Raw genomic sequence first — 13607 nt, 5'->3', positions numbered from 1 at the left:
GAGTTGAATTATTAAACACTTTAGAGTAAAATACAGCACCGACACGTCAGACCATTTGATATACATAATTCCTATCTAAGTAGAATGTTTTTGTGTATTCCTATTGAGTTGGTAGTTTACGTAATCTTAGTGTAAAGTTAACTGCCATCCTGCTACTAAATGGCACTTAATGTTCTGGATAACACACACCAAAGTCCTTGATGCAAGTTAATAATACCACTGAAGTTAGTATAAATCTATGCTTGAACAGTATTTGATAAGAGTGAGAAGACCCAGCTGCTGCAGACTCTTGTGAAAGGATCATCCATGCCTCACAGCTGTTTCCTGAGCCAACCTCAGGGTATAATAAATGCAGTAAGTGTTCATCTCTCACGCTGAGGACACCTAATGGCCAGTATCATTGTCTGACTGATTCTCTCTTTAGCATTGCTCTTAGCAGAACAAGCCCTGTCATTCCCTATCTCCCAGGAGTTACCTTCAAATATTCCTTCTGTTATATCTATCTTGTATTTAGCAACACACTGAGTGGTGAAACTAGGTGATAGCTGATCTGACTGTCATGATGAGTTTTGGAGTGGAGACAACTGCCCAGTTTGCCAGGGAGAACATCACTGGCTGTGATGAGGTGCACCCTCTCCCCCTCTTGCTTTTCCTCCTGGAGGGCAGGTCATACACCATGAGTTAGTACAGTGATGATTTAAGTAGAACTGTGAAGAAGCATTTGACACAAACCAGATAGATTGCTGAGGTTGGAACTACAGTGTGATAATCACAATAAGATCCATAGATCAGATTTGCATTATTTAGATATTTTATATTCACAGAAAAACTATTCGATTCAAAGAACTCTTAAAGTGGCTTGTGAAATGAACTGCAATGTTAAATAACACCCTGATAACATTGCAAGAAGTACTTAATTCAAATAACTATCCTGACTGCAATGCACTAGTGACCTCTTGTGGTATAACAACCACAGAACTTCCTCGAGGTCATCAGAGGGTGCTTTGACACCTGATCATAGTGGCTTTACGAAATCACTCAACTAATACCTGACTTTCACAAATATGTGTAAAGATATTCATGGTAAGGAAACGTTAAGAACAGGAGTCCTTCAATTGTCAAGACCCCGACAGAAAAACTGCACTACTAGTGAGGATGTGAACTTTTATGATTTTTTTGATTTCCAACGTCCCAGTCCTGTACTATAGGGCCTAATGTTAATAGAATGAACCAACGAACAGTAGACTGCAGATGAATATCGAGATAAAAATACAAAGGCACTTATCTAGAGAGAGGTGTAGCCTACATGTATGCTTGTGAAGCAAATAGCCGACTGTGTCCTACTTTCATTTTGAAGAGTGATGCACGTATGACCTAAGGCTGTTTTCCACCTCACCAAACAATCTGTATTTTGCAACCTGCCTCACTTCAAATTTTGAGGAAGCTTATAATATTCTTTAGTTTGTACTTGAATTCAGTGAAGATTATAGGCGTATGGTCGTGTTGAGTCATTCTGGGGTGCTGATTGGGGTCTGTCTGGGATCCGTGTTCGTCATAGTGTGAATCATAAGACCCTGTTCTGATGTCATGTTTGGAACGAGGATGAGCCTAGCGGGACATGTTTATACCTGCGTCGATGTGTTGACATCTCCAGCATGACATGTCAGAGCCTTGCAGCCCTCCCAGCACCAGGGAGTGCAGCTCAAACCTCCTCACGGCCACTTTATACGGCGACAGACGCACGGCTGCAACTTGTTCTCTAATCAGCAGCGACCGCGCTCCAGGGTTCAGAGAGAAAGAGAGAGAGGGTGAAACAGCACACCAATAGCCTATAGTCCGACTTCGATTAATTAATGTGTGGTTTTTGGAACTCACTTACCGGCGTGAGCTGCACTTCCCGGGTGGAGCGAGGCTCCCCTAGAAGCACTTCTGTTATTCTGCTTGAAAGTGTCTCTTTTGTTAATTAAAACACACGTGAGTGCAATTAACCGTTTTCTGTCTGTAGTCTTCTGAATAGTAGGCTAAGCTATGTCTCTCAGCGGTTTGAATCTCTGGTTGTCATAGGATCCACCTGTGTCAATTGTTGGAGTGAATCATAGGGCCCGTGTTTTTTAGCACCTGTACTGATATTTCAAATCCAGTTGAATCATTATCTCCCCATTTAGGCCTAATAGGAGACGGGTTATTACTGTTCCTTTAAAAAGCTTCTATGTCCCAATTAAACATGTTGACACACGAAGAACCAGTTGTGTTAGGCTTTAGCTGAACTATTTTAATCATACAGTAGCTGACTTTAATTACGTGGAAACGACACGGCTGACTTTCACTTTTGACTTTCTCTGGAATTCTCATTGGCACTGAAGTATTCTGTAAGCGGCATGACAGAGTGTCAGGTGCGTTTAGCTCAAAGATGGCCAGGCCGAGGCCAAGCTGGGTCATGTGGTAAGGATTAGATGGGTGATGTGACTAGGATGGGGGGGTGATTCCTGCTGGCCTGACCAGCCTTCTCAGCCTCAAACCACCCTGGGAGAACACAGGAGCTCCCAATCCAACAGGGCTCACATACAGGGTCAGCACATTCAGCCTGGGGGTCGCTAGCTCTCTGAGTCAATTAACCTTGTTCAAAATGAACAAGTTCACGTTTTCTCATCTGATGGCAGCCATAAGTCTCTTAAAAACGTTCTCCAAACCCCCAACCAACACACACTCTCATACACACACACTCTCATACACACACAACGTATGCAAGGACTCATATGCTCTCTGCATTTGGACTTTGAGAGTGAGGATGTTTGCGTCACTCGCTCCAGTTCCAGGAATCCTCTGGAATTTCCCCATTGCTCGGTCTTATCTCATAGCCTACGGCAGTGTGCTACTCTGTGTGTACTCGTGTAGGCTACTCTGCTGTGGGATGAACCTACGCAAAACACCAGCTGTGGTCTACAGGAGAAGGGGTGGGGGGCCGTGGGCAGTAGGGAGAGGTCCCTACCTGTCAGGTGAAAGTGAAAACTGCATTGCTATTGGCTGTGAATGCTCTCACAGTCTTGATTTGCCCCCTCCCTCTTGTTCAGCCAGCCATAAGCACACTGTGGCAGGCAGGCAGGCAGCAGACTGGTGCTGGCGTGAAGGAAAGAGACGGACAAGAAGACGCAAAGAAGTGATAGAAGAGAGGAACTGTGAAGACTTGGTGGTATGTATTTGGAGAGGAATGTCTGAGCTCTACAAAGTTCGCCTGACTAAATAACAATTTGGGTGGTTTTGATGCCTGTTGGGAAAGCATGTTTTTCAGAAAGTTGGGTTATCTGGGAGGGGTAATACGTAGTTTTCTGATATTATCCTAAGGAGTATTATTGTCTCAGCATTATGACAGCAGATTTTAGTTTCTAATATGTTTCTATAATAGCTTCTTTCATGATTTTGTCTTTGCCTATTGTATATGAAAAAATATGGTTTCCTGTTGTAGCGCGTGTAACGTGTAGAACAAGTTAAATAAACATGACAGTCCATGGATTACCTTAGGAGGTGAGGAGATGAGCACTGAGGCATACACACATTTAGTTTTTGCGAAAGCCAAGACAACCATCTTTGACGTCTTCTGGATGACCACTCCAGTCCGTGAGGGAGAGGAGGGTGTGTAGACTGTGGGTGATGAGTCGTCTCAGAGAGGAAATGGCACATTAGTGGACTCAGCATTCTGTCTAAAATCAAGTTCATCTTGAACAAAACCCTAGAGGCTATCCCATAGCCACCAGCAGAGCTGTGTGTGTGTGTGTGTGTGTGTGTGTGTGTATGTGTGGGTGGGTGAAGGGGGGGGGGGGGGGTTGTCTGCCCTGAGGGCTCCATGAGGCAGGGGTCTAGCTGAACAGCTGCTCCATGTTGCTTTGGTTACTCACCTTGCTGAGTCATTCACGGTGACACACCCCAGAAAGGACCTGAATTGCTTAGATTGGATTAGTAATACTTATTATCATTGATCACGGTTTCAAATTTGGGAACCAGATGTAAGTTGCCAGTAAGCCAGCGACTTGTCATTAAGCTCATTGTGTAATAGATTTCTCCTCTTTCAGTGTTTTCTGGGAAGACAGACAGACAGACAATCCAGATGGCCGTAGCTCCGTTCAGCCGTAAGCAGTGGGCGTCTCAGTCCCTCAGGGTCACAGCCAAGGAGATGTCCATAGTTGGCTCCAGAGGCAAGAACAACGCCATTGCAGAGCGCTTCTCCAGGTAAACATCTTTTTCATATGCTGGCTGGCTGGATTCCCTTATTTGCCTTTAATCTGATTGGTTTTGACTAGATATACATTCTACCCATTTATGTCCTCTCGGCTTCTCATTTAGCTGGTTCCATATATTTCATATCATGTTTAGTTAGAACATCACAAACCAGTTTCTCCTGTTCCATGTGTTGACTTGCCCTATATCCCGGTCTCACTGTAAAATCACATCTTCAGTGTCAGACTGTCCAGTCTTGTCTTTTACAAGACAAGACTTATGTTTGGATATTTAGAGTGAAGTTAATATTTTGTTTGACCACCAGGAGTCAGTGTTCTGTTTCTATATGAATGGATTCGGTGAGAAAACCTAAGGTTCTTAGCCAAAAGTCTGTGTATAATTTAATCTCTGCTCCAATCCGATCATAACCCCTTTGAAACCTCTCCTTCAGTGGAGTTTTAAGAGGCTAGAGAGAGGGTGACAGCAAACAAAAGTTATATTTCCACCCAGACTAATTGTCTATGTTATGAACTCGCCCACAGACCTTACCTCTCCTTATGCCTCTTGCCTCTCTTCATCCATGTCTTCTTCCGTCTCTCCTTCCCCTCATCCATCTCTTCTGTTGTCCTTCCATCTCTCCTGATCCCCCTCCCCATCCTCTCCTGTCCTCTGCTCAGGTACAAGATGGCCGCCGAGGAGGGGAGCACAGAGAGGAAGAGAACCGTGAGTATCAAACCCTGACTGCCCTTTAAACTCTTCTTCACCTCCATGTCCATGACCTACATAACCTACCCCTGACGTACAGCTTGTGCCTGGGTCTAAGCAGCGCGCGTGACGAGGCCTGTCTGTCGTTCCACCTCAGGCTCAACGCTGGCCCTCAGCGTCGTCACTCAGACAGTTTCAGCTGATGTCATGCTCCCTGAAAAGGATGTGTCATATAGAGGTGTTCTAGCTTGTTGCAATCCATCCATTCAATTACATTTACAGTCATGTACTCAAACTCAGCGCGTGTGCGTGTACGCATGCCCAGCTCACACAGTGGTAGCTTCCCAGCCATGCCTGTCCACTTGTTGCACTCTGAAGCTAGCAAAGCTTTAATCCTTTATTTAGACTCTTTAATCTGAGGGTAATACTGTGCACTAGTCTTTGAACACAGCATCCATAGAGCTGCCCAAGGCCAAGGCAGAGCAGAGCTGCCTCCTGTGGTCAGGAAGGACTTCCGTGTAAGACCCCCCCTCCTCCTCGGAGCCCAGCCCCAGCCCAGGGACACTGGGGTGGTGCTTCCACAGACCGGGGGCAGTTTGGGCGAATCGCTGACTTATGAAACAGCAGGAGACAGTAGCTAGTTAGCGTTTCTCAAGCCTTGTCTTGATCCCAGGTACGTGACGCCATGTCTACGTTTGAAAGGCGTAGACTAGAGACACTTCAGATACAGGAGGAGAGGGTGGGTGGGGGTCGGCCAGGCTGGGGGTGCATGTGTGTTTAACACAAGTCGGTATTTTACTACAAGATCAGATGGCTCCATCATACAGAGATGGAACTGTGGAACCTGGACCAAGTCCTTGAAGTGTTAAACCAACGCCTTGTTTGGTTTAACACAACTAGTGAGGAACAAATATATCTTCTCCGGAAAAACAAATCACTATCATTGGTTATAGTGTTTCTTAGCCTGTTATTTTAGCATGCAGTATATGCTTTTTTGGTGCTGTATTTGGGTGAATCCAGGACGACTGGCATAGAACCGGTTCTTTACATTTACAGTGACTTTTTCAGTTTCTGATTCTCTCTCTTTCCTTCTTCCTTTGTGTGGTTCTGTCTGATTATAGGGGTGGTCTCTCTCCCTCCCTCCCTCTCTCTCTCTCTCTCTCTCTCTCTCTCTCTCTCTCTCTCTCTCTCTCTCTCTCTCTCTCTCTCCCTCTCTCCCTCCCCCCCTCCTGCTCTGGACTGGTCTTAAGGCTCACATCTAGGACAGCTTGTAACTTTTCAAGCTGCCTGCCATCAGGTCCTCCAGGGTGCCAGACTCTTTGCTCTCTTTACCTCCAGACAGAAGGTAGAGCAGGAGCATCTGCAGGTCTTTATCTCACATCAATATTTCCACCTCTTCCTGCTAGTTTAGACTTTGCTTTCTTTCTTTTTGATTTTCTTTCCTTTCATGATTTTGGTTGAAGTGCCATGTTAGGATCGTTTTTGCGGTGTGCTTTGAATGACATGTAAGAAAGACTGATTGTTTAGAGATATTGGATATTTTGTTACTAATAATTAGTGCAAAATTGTGCTCAATTTAGATTTGTTCTGTGTTTGTGAGCTATCTATACCCCGCTTTGTTTTCCTGACCTCCCTTCGTGCTGCTCATCGCATAAAATAGTGCTCAGCTTTACTGTGTTCCTGTCACAGTTCGTCCAGAGCAATGTCATCTTTACCTTTTCGAGGATTTTCCATATTCCACCTTAATCTAATCATTTTTGTCGGTGTTCCAAATGAACTGTGAGAGCCAGCTAGTCAGTCATTTAGAGACTCGGGTTGTGCATGCCTGCTGAGTGTGACTGAACGGGCTGGTTCTTCCTCCAGGCTGTGGAGACCCAGACGCTACGTTGGGGGAATCTGAGTGTGCTGAAGAAACAGTGGGAGCAGCCTGCAGCCCTGGCCTGTACCCCGACTCCCCACACTCAGCCCCAAGCTCAGGTCCAGTCCCAGGCCCCACAGCCCCATCCAGCTCAGCCAGAGCCCCAGGTCCCCAGCCCAGGCCAGCCCCACCCCGGCAGTGAGCCCCAGCCTGACATGGAGGGAGGGCCGCAGACAGACACACACTCACCAGTGTCGGAGAAGCCCAGCGTTCCCCTCACCAGCCTCAAGATGATGTTTGAGAAGGGAGCCAACAAAGTAAGTCACTTTGACAACTGGTTTCAACCATGCATACTAACTTACAGGGATTAGAAACAGTGGTAACTGTATGATAAATAAACTACCGTGTTGCTGCAAAACAATAGTACAACAATCATGTAGAGGCATAGGAACAGTTATTATTAGGCTACTTTCAGGCGGTTTTCAATACGATTTCAAAATTGTATTTCATCATTCCGAATAGGCAGGCTCAAAATAATGCATTTCCTTCTTGAACTGCTTAGAACCATCTCAGCTTGAAGTGAAACCAGAATGACACAGTCCTTCAATTGACACCAATGGTATGTGACTCCCTTATCTGGAGTTCAGGGAGGTTTTCAGCGTTGAATCAGGTGACACATGATAGCAGTACTTGTACAGTGACTGGGGCTTTTGTTTTCATGAGCAGCACATCCCTGAGCAGGTCCACTACCTATTTACTGACCAAGCAGGAACAGCTCTGGGCCCTAGTCTTAAAGACATGGGTTTGAAAGCCTGACTGAACAGATCCTCCATGGTCCTGGTTCAAACAGGGAGGTCTGTGTGATGTTGTCCCTGGCTGAAGAATGTTCTGCTTGTTCTGAGAGCGTCAGGGCCCTCCAGCACTTAGTCATGCTGCTGGTCACATGGGCGGAGCAGTTAGTCTTGCATCACTTCAGGACAGACTGTACACCAAGACCTCCACATGCTGCACGCGCGGAACACTGGGATGAGCCAGACTTGCGGCAAAATGTTTTTGTGACCCTGTTCCGCTCTTCCCCCTCCTCTCATCTCCTCTCCTCGTGCTGCCAGGGAGCACATCCCACGGGGTCATGATAATGATGATGATGTCATGGGATAGGTGTGTCATGTGACTTCAGACAGCTGACACCCGATCCCCCCCAGTGTTCCTGCAGGCTGAACCATCATGGCCTCTCCCCTCCGCTCCTTTTCTTTCCTTTCTTGTCCGATTCTTTTCCCTCCCGAGCATTCCCTCTCTTTAGCTCTCTCTCTTCTCCTCTTCTGTTTTGCTGAGCCACAGATTTAATTGACCGTACTCCCCCACCAGTCCCCCCCACCATCCGAACCCCCAGCTGCTCCCCCCCTCCCCTCCCCTTCTGGTCCCTCCCTCAGCGTCTGTCTCCAGCCTCAAACAAAACCAAACTCCCCCGGGAGTCTCCAGGCCTCTCCCCTCTCCCCCGCTAGACCCCTCCCCAAGCCCCTTAGAAAGCCGGCTTTCTGCTCTTGTCTTTGGTTGTGGAAGAATCAGACTATAATCTGGTGCTACTGGTTCTGGAAGGAAGCAACGTTTCACTTAAGCTAAACAGTTGCTAGAACCCAGAGGACTGCTAGAGGATGCTGCTGATCTCTCCTGTGTAACATCTCCTGCCTGCTCCTCTGTGTGACTGTGCAGGTCCTGACTTGGCTTGAGGTACAGTACAACATGGGCAGTTTCATTCACTCTTTGTTTGTTTCAACCCTAGTTCAACTCTGTTGTCAAACCCTAGTCCAGGACCCTGTCGGTTCTGTGTGCTGGTGTTGATCTTGTTCAGTGTTTGGTTAACCTGCTCTGTTGGAGCCGCCTGGGAGCTTTGAATTGAAGTCTTTGATGGGTTAGCGAGTCCATTTACTGTGTGTGTTGACTGTTCTGTGGTACACTGTTGGTCTGTCAGTCTTCTCAAAAAGCTTTTCATACAAGTTTTTCTTTCGAAGGCTCGGTTTGAACTGGTCCTCAGTTTGGCATAGTGCCTCCTTTGTTGTTGTTGTTCCTGATTCATTTCAATGTAAGTGTTTGAGGAGGAGGGGCAGGAGGGTTGTGGTCAGGGATCAGGGTGGCATCAGCGGGGAGTCCAGGCGGATTTGGGAGGTGCAGTGTGGGTAGCCGGCTGGCTGGTTGGCTGACTGGATGTGGGGGTTTAAATGGATCTCAGATTAGTAGAGAATCCTTTGTCTGGCTCGATGATCAGCCCTGAGCCTGGCGGCTGTGTGTTTACATCCTGACACCCGCCTTCACCCCCGCCCCCCTGGGGACATAGAGCAGGACACCATGAGGCTGCCCCCACCCCCCTCCTGTCCTCTGCCCCTCCCATACAGTACCCCCTGGCTCCCCGCCATCTCTGCGGATTATCAGATTATCCACTTTGGGGGACAGAGTTGGTACTGATTGCTACTTATTATTTATTTATTTATTTATTTATTCATCTTATGCCGTTTATTTGATGAATAAATAAATGGTCTCAGTTTGGCAGATCTACTGATACTCTGCTCACAGCCCTTCGCCATGGTTACCACTATTAGCGCTCTCCTCTTCCTGCTCCTGTCTGTATTCCACAGCTGGGGCTGACCGTGCAGGCAGGTTAAGATGGCCAAGCGCTGGAGCAGCCAAGAAGAATTTGTCTCTCTGTGTGACCTCTTGTTCTTGGCAAGCTCCTCTGCTGGTTCCTGTACTTTGCTAGCTCACCGGCCCCCTCAGCAAGAAACTACCTGACGAGCTCTCTTGCCAACTCACCAGCAAGCTTCTTAAATTGCTTCTAGTTAGTGCTATTTACTGTTCGTGCTAGCTAGCTGCTTCTTCCCTGGCGTCCAGTAGTGAGGTTGGGAGGGCTGGCTTGTCTCTTCATCCCTCGGTGCGGTCTGACGGTCAGTCAGCTGAACTTCATAAATTTAGTTGATGTTCGACGACTCATTTGACCAGGCACGTTGTGTGTGTGTGTGTGTGTGTGTGTCTCCTGGCTGGACAGCATGGACAGACGGGGAGTCTGTCTCAGGCTCTGGCTTGCTGAGCTTATTATGGGATTAAAGTGGGCTGGTCAAGACAAACACACCTCTCTCTGTCTCTCTCTCTCTCTCCCTTTCTCACTCCTCTCTTCCTTCACGTCTGGTGCCTTGGTAGTGTGGCATCCTGGATGCGTGTAGCAGAGGGAAAGCTAACTGGGCTGTGTGCTATGTTGTGTTCAGGTGACCCGAGAGACCGGGAGGAGTGGAGGGAACCCAGGCATCACTGACAACATGGATCATTTACTGGGAGACAGAGGTACAGGACCACACACACACACACAGCTTCCTATTACTGTATCAGAAAGGTTTATTCTCCACTGATAAGGCTGGTTTCGACAAGTCAGCAACAGTAAGAGGGATGTTTTCTTTTGAGATCTTTTGACTTTTGGATGGGAGTTCCTGTTCCTCTTCCACCGTACAGGACCTAGGCTAGGGGTTTGACCAACTTCTGTCCAAAATTCAACCCTACCGTGACATGTTTGTGTGTGTGTGTGTGTTTCCCAGCGGACGCAGGGCTGCTGGAGAGCACAACCTTAAGAGACAGGATGGCTCTGTACCAGGCGGCTGTGTCCAAACAGGAAGTGATGTCCACCTCCATCAGTGTGAGTTTCAGAACTGTCCCGTTACTTCACAGGGACATGGTCACCAGAGACATGGACTCTCACACTCTCTGTCCGTCTCTCCTTCTCAGAGTGACCAGCTGGACTCGGATCTGCGAGGCAAACAGAAGGAGAACGTTCCTCCTGGTCCAGACTCTGAGCCCAACAGCAGGAAAGGTTCCACCTCAGACAGCAACGGTATAGCTCTCGGCTCTCTCTACTGTACTGTCTCATTCACACAAAGGGTTCCCCCAATGCAGCTTAGTCTTGTGCTATACGGGCAACGTGTATTGTGTATCCTCTTGATAGGATCAAGCATATAATGCTCTTAGTATATTATGGTTTGAGCATGTATTCATTCGTATATGGACATGGCTAGTTTGGGGATTCTCATCCTTGTCTCTTCTCCTAGCTGGTTCTGGTACTGGGACGTCAGTGTCCTCCACCCAGAGAGAACCTGCTCAGGCCAAGATCCCCAGGGTTAGTACCCCTCACCCCCGTCCTCTCCCTCCTCCTCCCCCTCCCCTCTCTTATTGTTCTCATCCTCATCCTGGAACTGCCATTTTGGCATCCAGACATCATTTAAACGACATTGACAACCACTTTCCATGTGACATTCATGTGCTGACTACTTAAGTTGTGTGTGTGTTGCATGTGAAGGGCTTCCGCCTGCCTGTTCAGGAGAGCTGTGTGTCGTGTCTGAAGACGGTGTACCCACTGGAGCGCCTGGTGGCCAACACACAGGTGTACCACACCACCTGTTTCCGCTGCTCCCACTGCAACACCAAGCTCAGGTGAGGCCACACACAGACATACTGACCCACCACCGCACATTCCTGCTCCTGCGTTGACTCGCTCATCTACTCCCTCACTTGTCCAAAGAAATCTTACTGACTCAGTATGTCCCCTTTGTCTCCCTCTGGTGTCCAGCTTGGGGAACTACGCCTCTCTGCATAGCCATGTCTATTGCAAGCCCCATTTTTGTCAGCTGTTCAAGGCCAAGGGCAACTACGATGAAGGTTTCGGTCTGCGACCTCACAAGGAGCTGTGGGAGACGAGAGGCGAGGCTGGGGAGGGTCCAGCCCCGGCCAAGTCCCCAACCAAGTCCCCGACCTCCTTAGAGCAGCTGACCAGCCCCACCGTCGAGGAGTCTCCCATAGCCAAGGTCAATATCCTGACAGCCAGCCTGGAGACCCTGGGCCAGGGCTCAGCAGAGAAGGCAGAGCGACCCGCGGAGACCCGCCGGCTGAAGATCACCTGGCCCCCACGCTCTGAGGCTGAGGAAGGGGCCCCGGGGACCAGCCCTGGCAGTGAAGGAGAGGCTTCCAAGCCCGCCCGTGCCAAGTGGCCCCCAGAGGAAGAGTCCCCTTCCTGGAACGAGACCCCTGAAACCAACCAGGTCACCCGGCTGTGTAGAAGCGCCTCCCTCAAAGAGCGCAGCATGCCCTTCTCATTGGCCAGTACTAACAGTAACCCCACCCCTTCACCCAAACGGACCAGCCCTCCCTGCGATTGGCCGTCTATGGATGACAGACAGGCCAGCCCGGAACCCCAAAGCATGGAGCTGCAGCCGAGCAGCCAATCACCCGACGGGGCGACGCCCACCAACGACAGTTCGCTGGACATCCAGAGTGGCTCCGAGGAGGAGGGCGGTGACCCTCGTCTGGAGGAGGAGGACCAGGAGGCTCTGGGAGGAGAGCCGGAACAGGAGCCGGAAGGCGAGGGGGAGGAGATGGAGGGTGAGGAGGAGGAGATGGAGGGAGCAGAGGAGGAAGAGGAGGAGGGAGAAGAGGAGGAGTTGTCATCTCTGGAACACCAGGCCAGCTCCTTGTCTCCGGAGCCGGCTGGAGAGACCGTCACGGTCTTGTCCCAGGATGTGGGCTTCTGGGATGGCGAGGAGGCCAGGGAGAAGGAGCGAGAGGAGGTGTCCGTGGAGGACATGATCAAGAGGAACCGCTACTATGACGAAGAGGACTGACACTGTCCAGAGTTTCCTGTCAACAGACTCTCTCATTCCGTATGTAGTCTAGACTTGGCCTAGCGATGAGCCTACTAAAGGACCACTGAGTGTACTTACTTAAAGGATGACTGTGTGTTTAGTGCGACACCTGGTGTGTATGTGTACAACTCTTTGACTGTTTTATCTGTGCCTCTGAATCTGAACTGTGACAGAAGAACAAAAGCAATCGTACATGTACTAGACTTTATTAGAAGTGTCATTGCTCTGTCATGTTTTTAGTTATGACTTCCTGCCATGTCTGATAGTTACATTTAATGCACATTTTTGACTAACGTATATCCATATATGACGAGATGTTTAAGGTTTAGCTGAGTGTGACTACCCATTGTGATCCTCGCAAGGAGGTATTACTAGGAAAGTGTCCACTGATTATGACTCCACAGGATGTGCCCCCTGTTCTACTACCTTGGTGTTTTCTCTGTTTTTCTCTGTTTTTCCACATTAAATATCATAGATGTTGGAGCTATTCCTACATTGCAAATAGTTTCTTTTATCAGGGGAAAATAAATCCGAAATCTTTCTTATGAATAAACTGTAGTACACCAAGCCTCACACTTCCTCAGGTTCATTAGAAGACTCCACGACGACGACACTATAACACCGTGAACACACAACAGTTCAGATATAAGTCTTCATCATGGTTATTTACAGTACATCATAAATGGAGCATTCTGTGATTGTATATACAGTATGAAACATGTATGAAACATGTGCAGGACTCATTCTTAAAGCAGGCATGTCTAAGACCATGTCATGGTGAAGATAGGGTGGTACTGTAGAGTAGGACCCCAACTGGACCGCCTTGAAACTCCGTAGCCCTTTAGAACCGGTGAGACCAGTTCACCATATTAAGCCAAGCCTAGAACATAGGACTAAGTCTAGAAAATAAGTCATTTTCAAGTGATTCTCATTACAGATTGTTTCCAGGAAACCAGCCCATAATATAACAAAATTTTAAGACACAGTAAGAATGGGATATAAATCCCCATCGTCATCATAATGTTGCTATCCAGCCATCTTTGAAGGAAATCAACAACCTCTACTTCCTGTTTCCTGTGATCCCATCATCTTGGCCAATCAGTGGGATATTCTGGGACAGTCATTCAATTACATTAAACTATGGATGGATGTCCACATAC

The 13607-nt window shown here is 48.1% G+C and overlaps 1 protein-coding gene across 2 annotated transcripts; it reads left to right on the top strand.

Moving 5' to 3' along the window:
- The first annotated feature begins 1754 nt into the window (after window positions 1-1754).
- lima1a (LIM domain and actin binding 1a) lies at window positions 1755-12934 on the top strand. Of its 2 annotated transcripts, XM_047040700.1 has the most exons (11): window positions 1755-1974; window positions 3072-3190; window positions 4068-4224; window positions 4890-4935; window positions 6781-7092; window positions 10030-10105; window positions 10354-10451; window positions 10541-10646; window positions 10861-10928; window positions 11109-11242; window positions 11379-12934. In XM_047040700.1, exons 3-11 carry the CDS (start codon window positions 4103-4105, stop codon window positions 12424-12426), a joined length of 2010 nt encoding a protein of 669 aa, XP_046896656.1. In that variant the 5' UTR covers window positions 1755-1974; window positions 3072-3190; window positions 4068-4102; the 3' UTR covers window positions 12427-12934. The 2 variants fall into 2 exon arrangements, with proteins under 2 accessions (XP_046896656.1, XP_046896655.1); XM_047040699.1 differs by lacking the exon at window positions 1755-1974 and having other exon boundaries at window positions 2894-3190.
- Window positions 12935-13607: the final 673 nt, after the last annotated feature.

This window comes from Hypomesus transpacificus, chromosome 18, assembly GCF_021917145.1.
Source record: "Hypomesus transpacificus isolate Combined female chromosome 18, fHypTra1, whole genome shotgun sequence".
Taxonomy (NCBI): domain Eukaryota; kingdom Metazoa; phylum Chordata; class Actinopteri; order Osmeriformes; family Osmeridae; genus Hypomesus; species Hypomesus transpacificus.
This window is presented reverse-complemented; position numbering and strand designations above follow the sequence as displayed.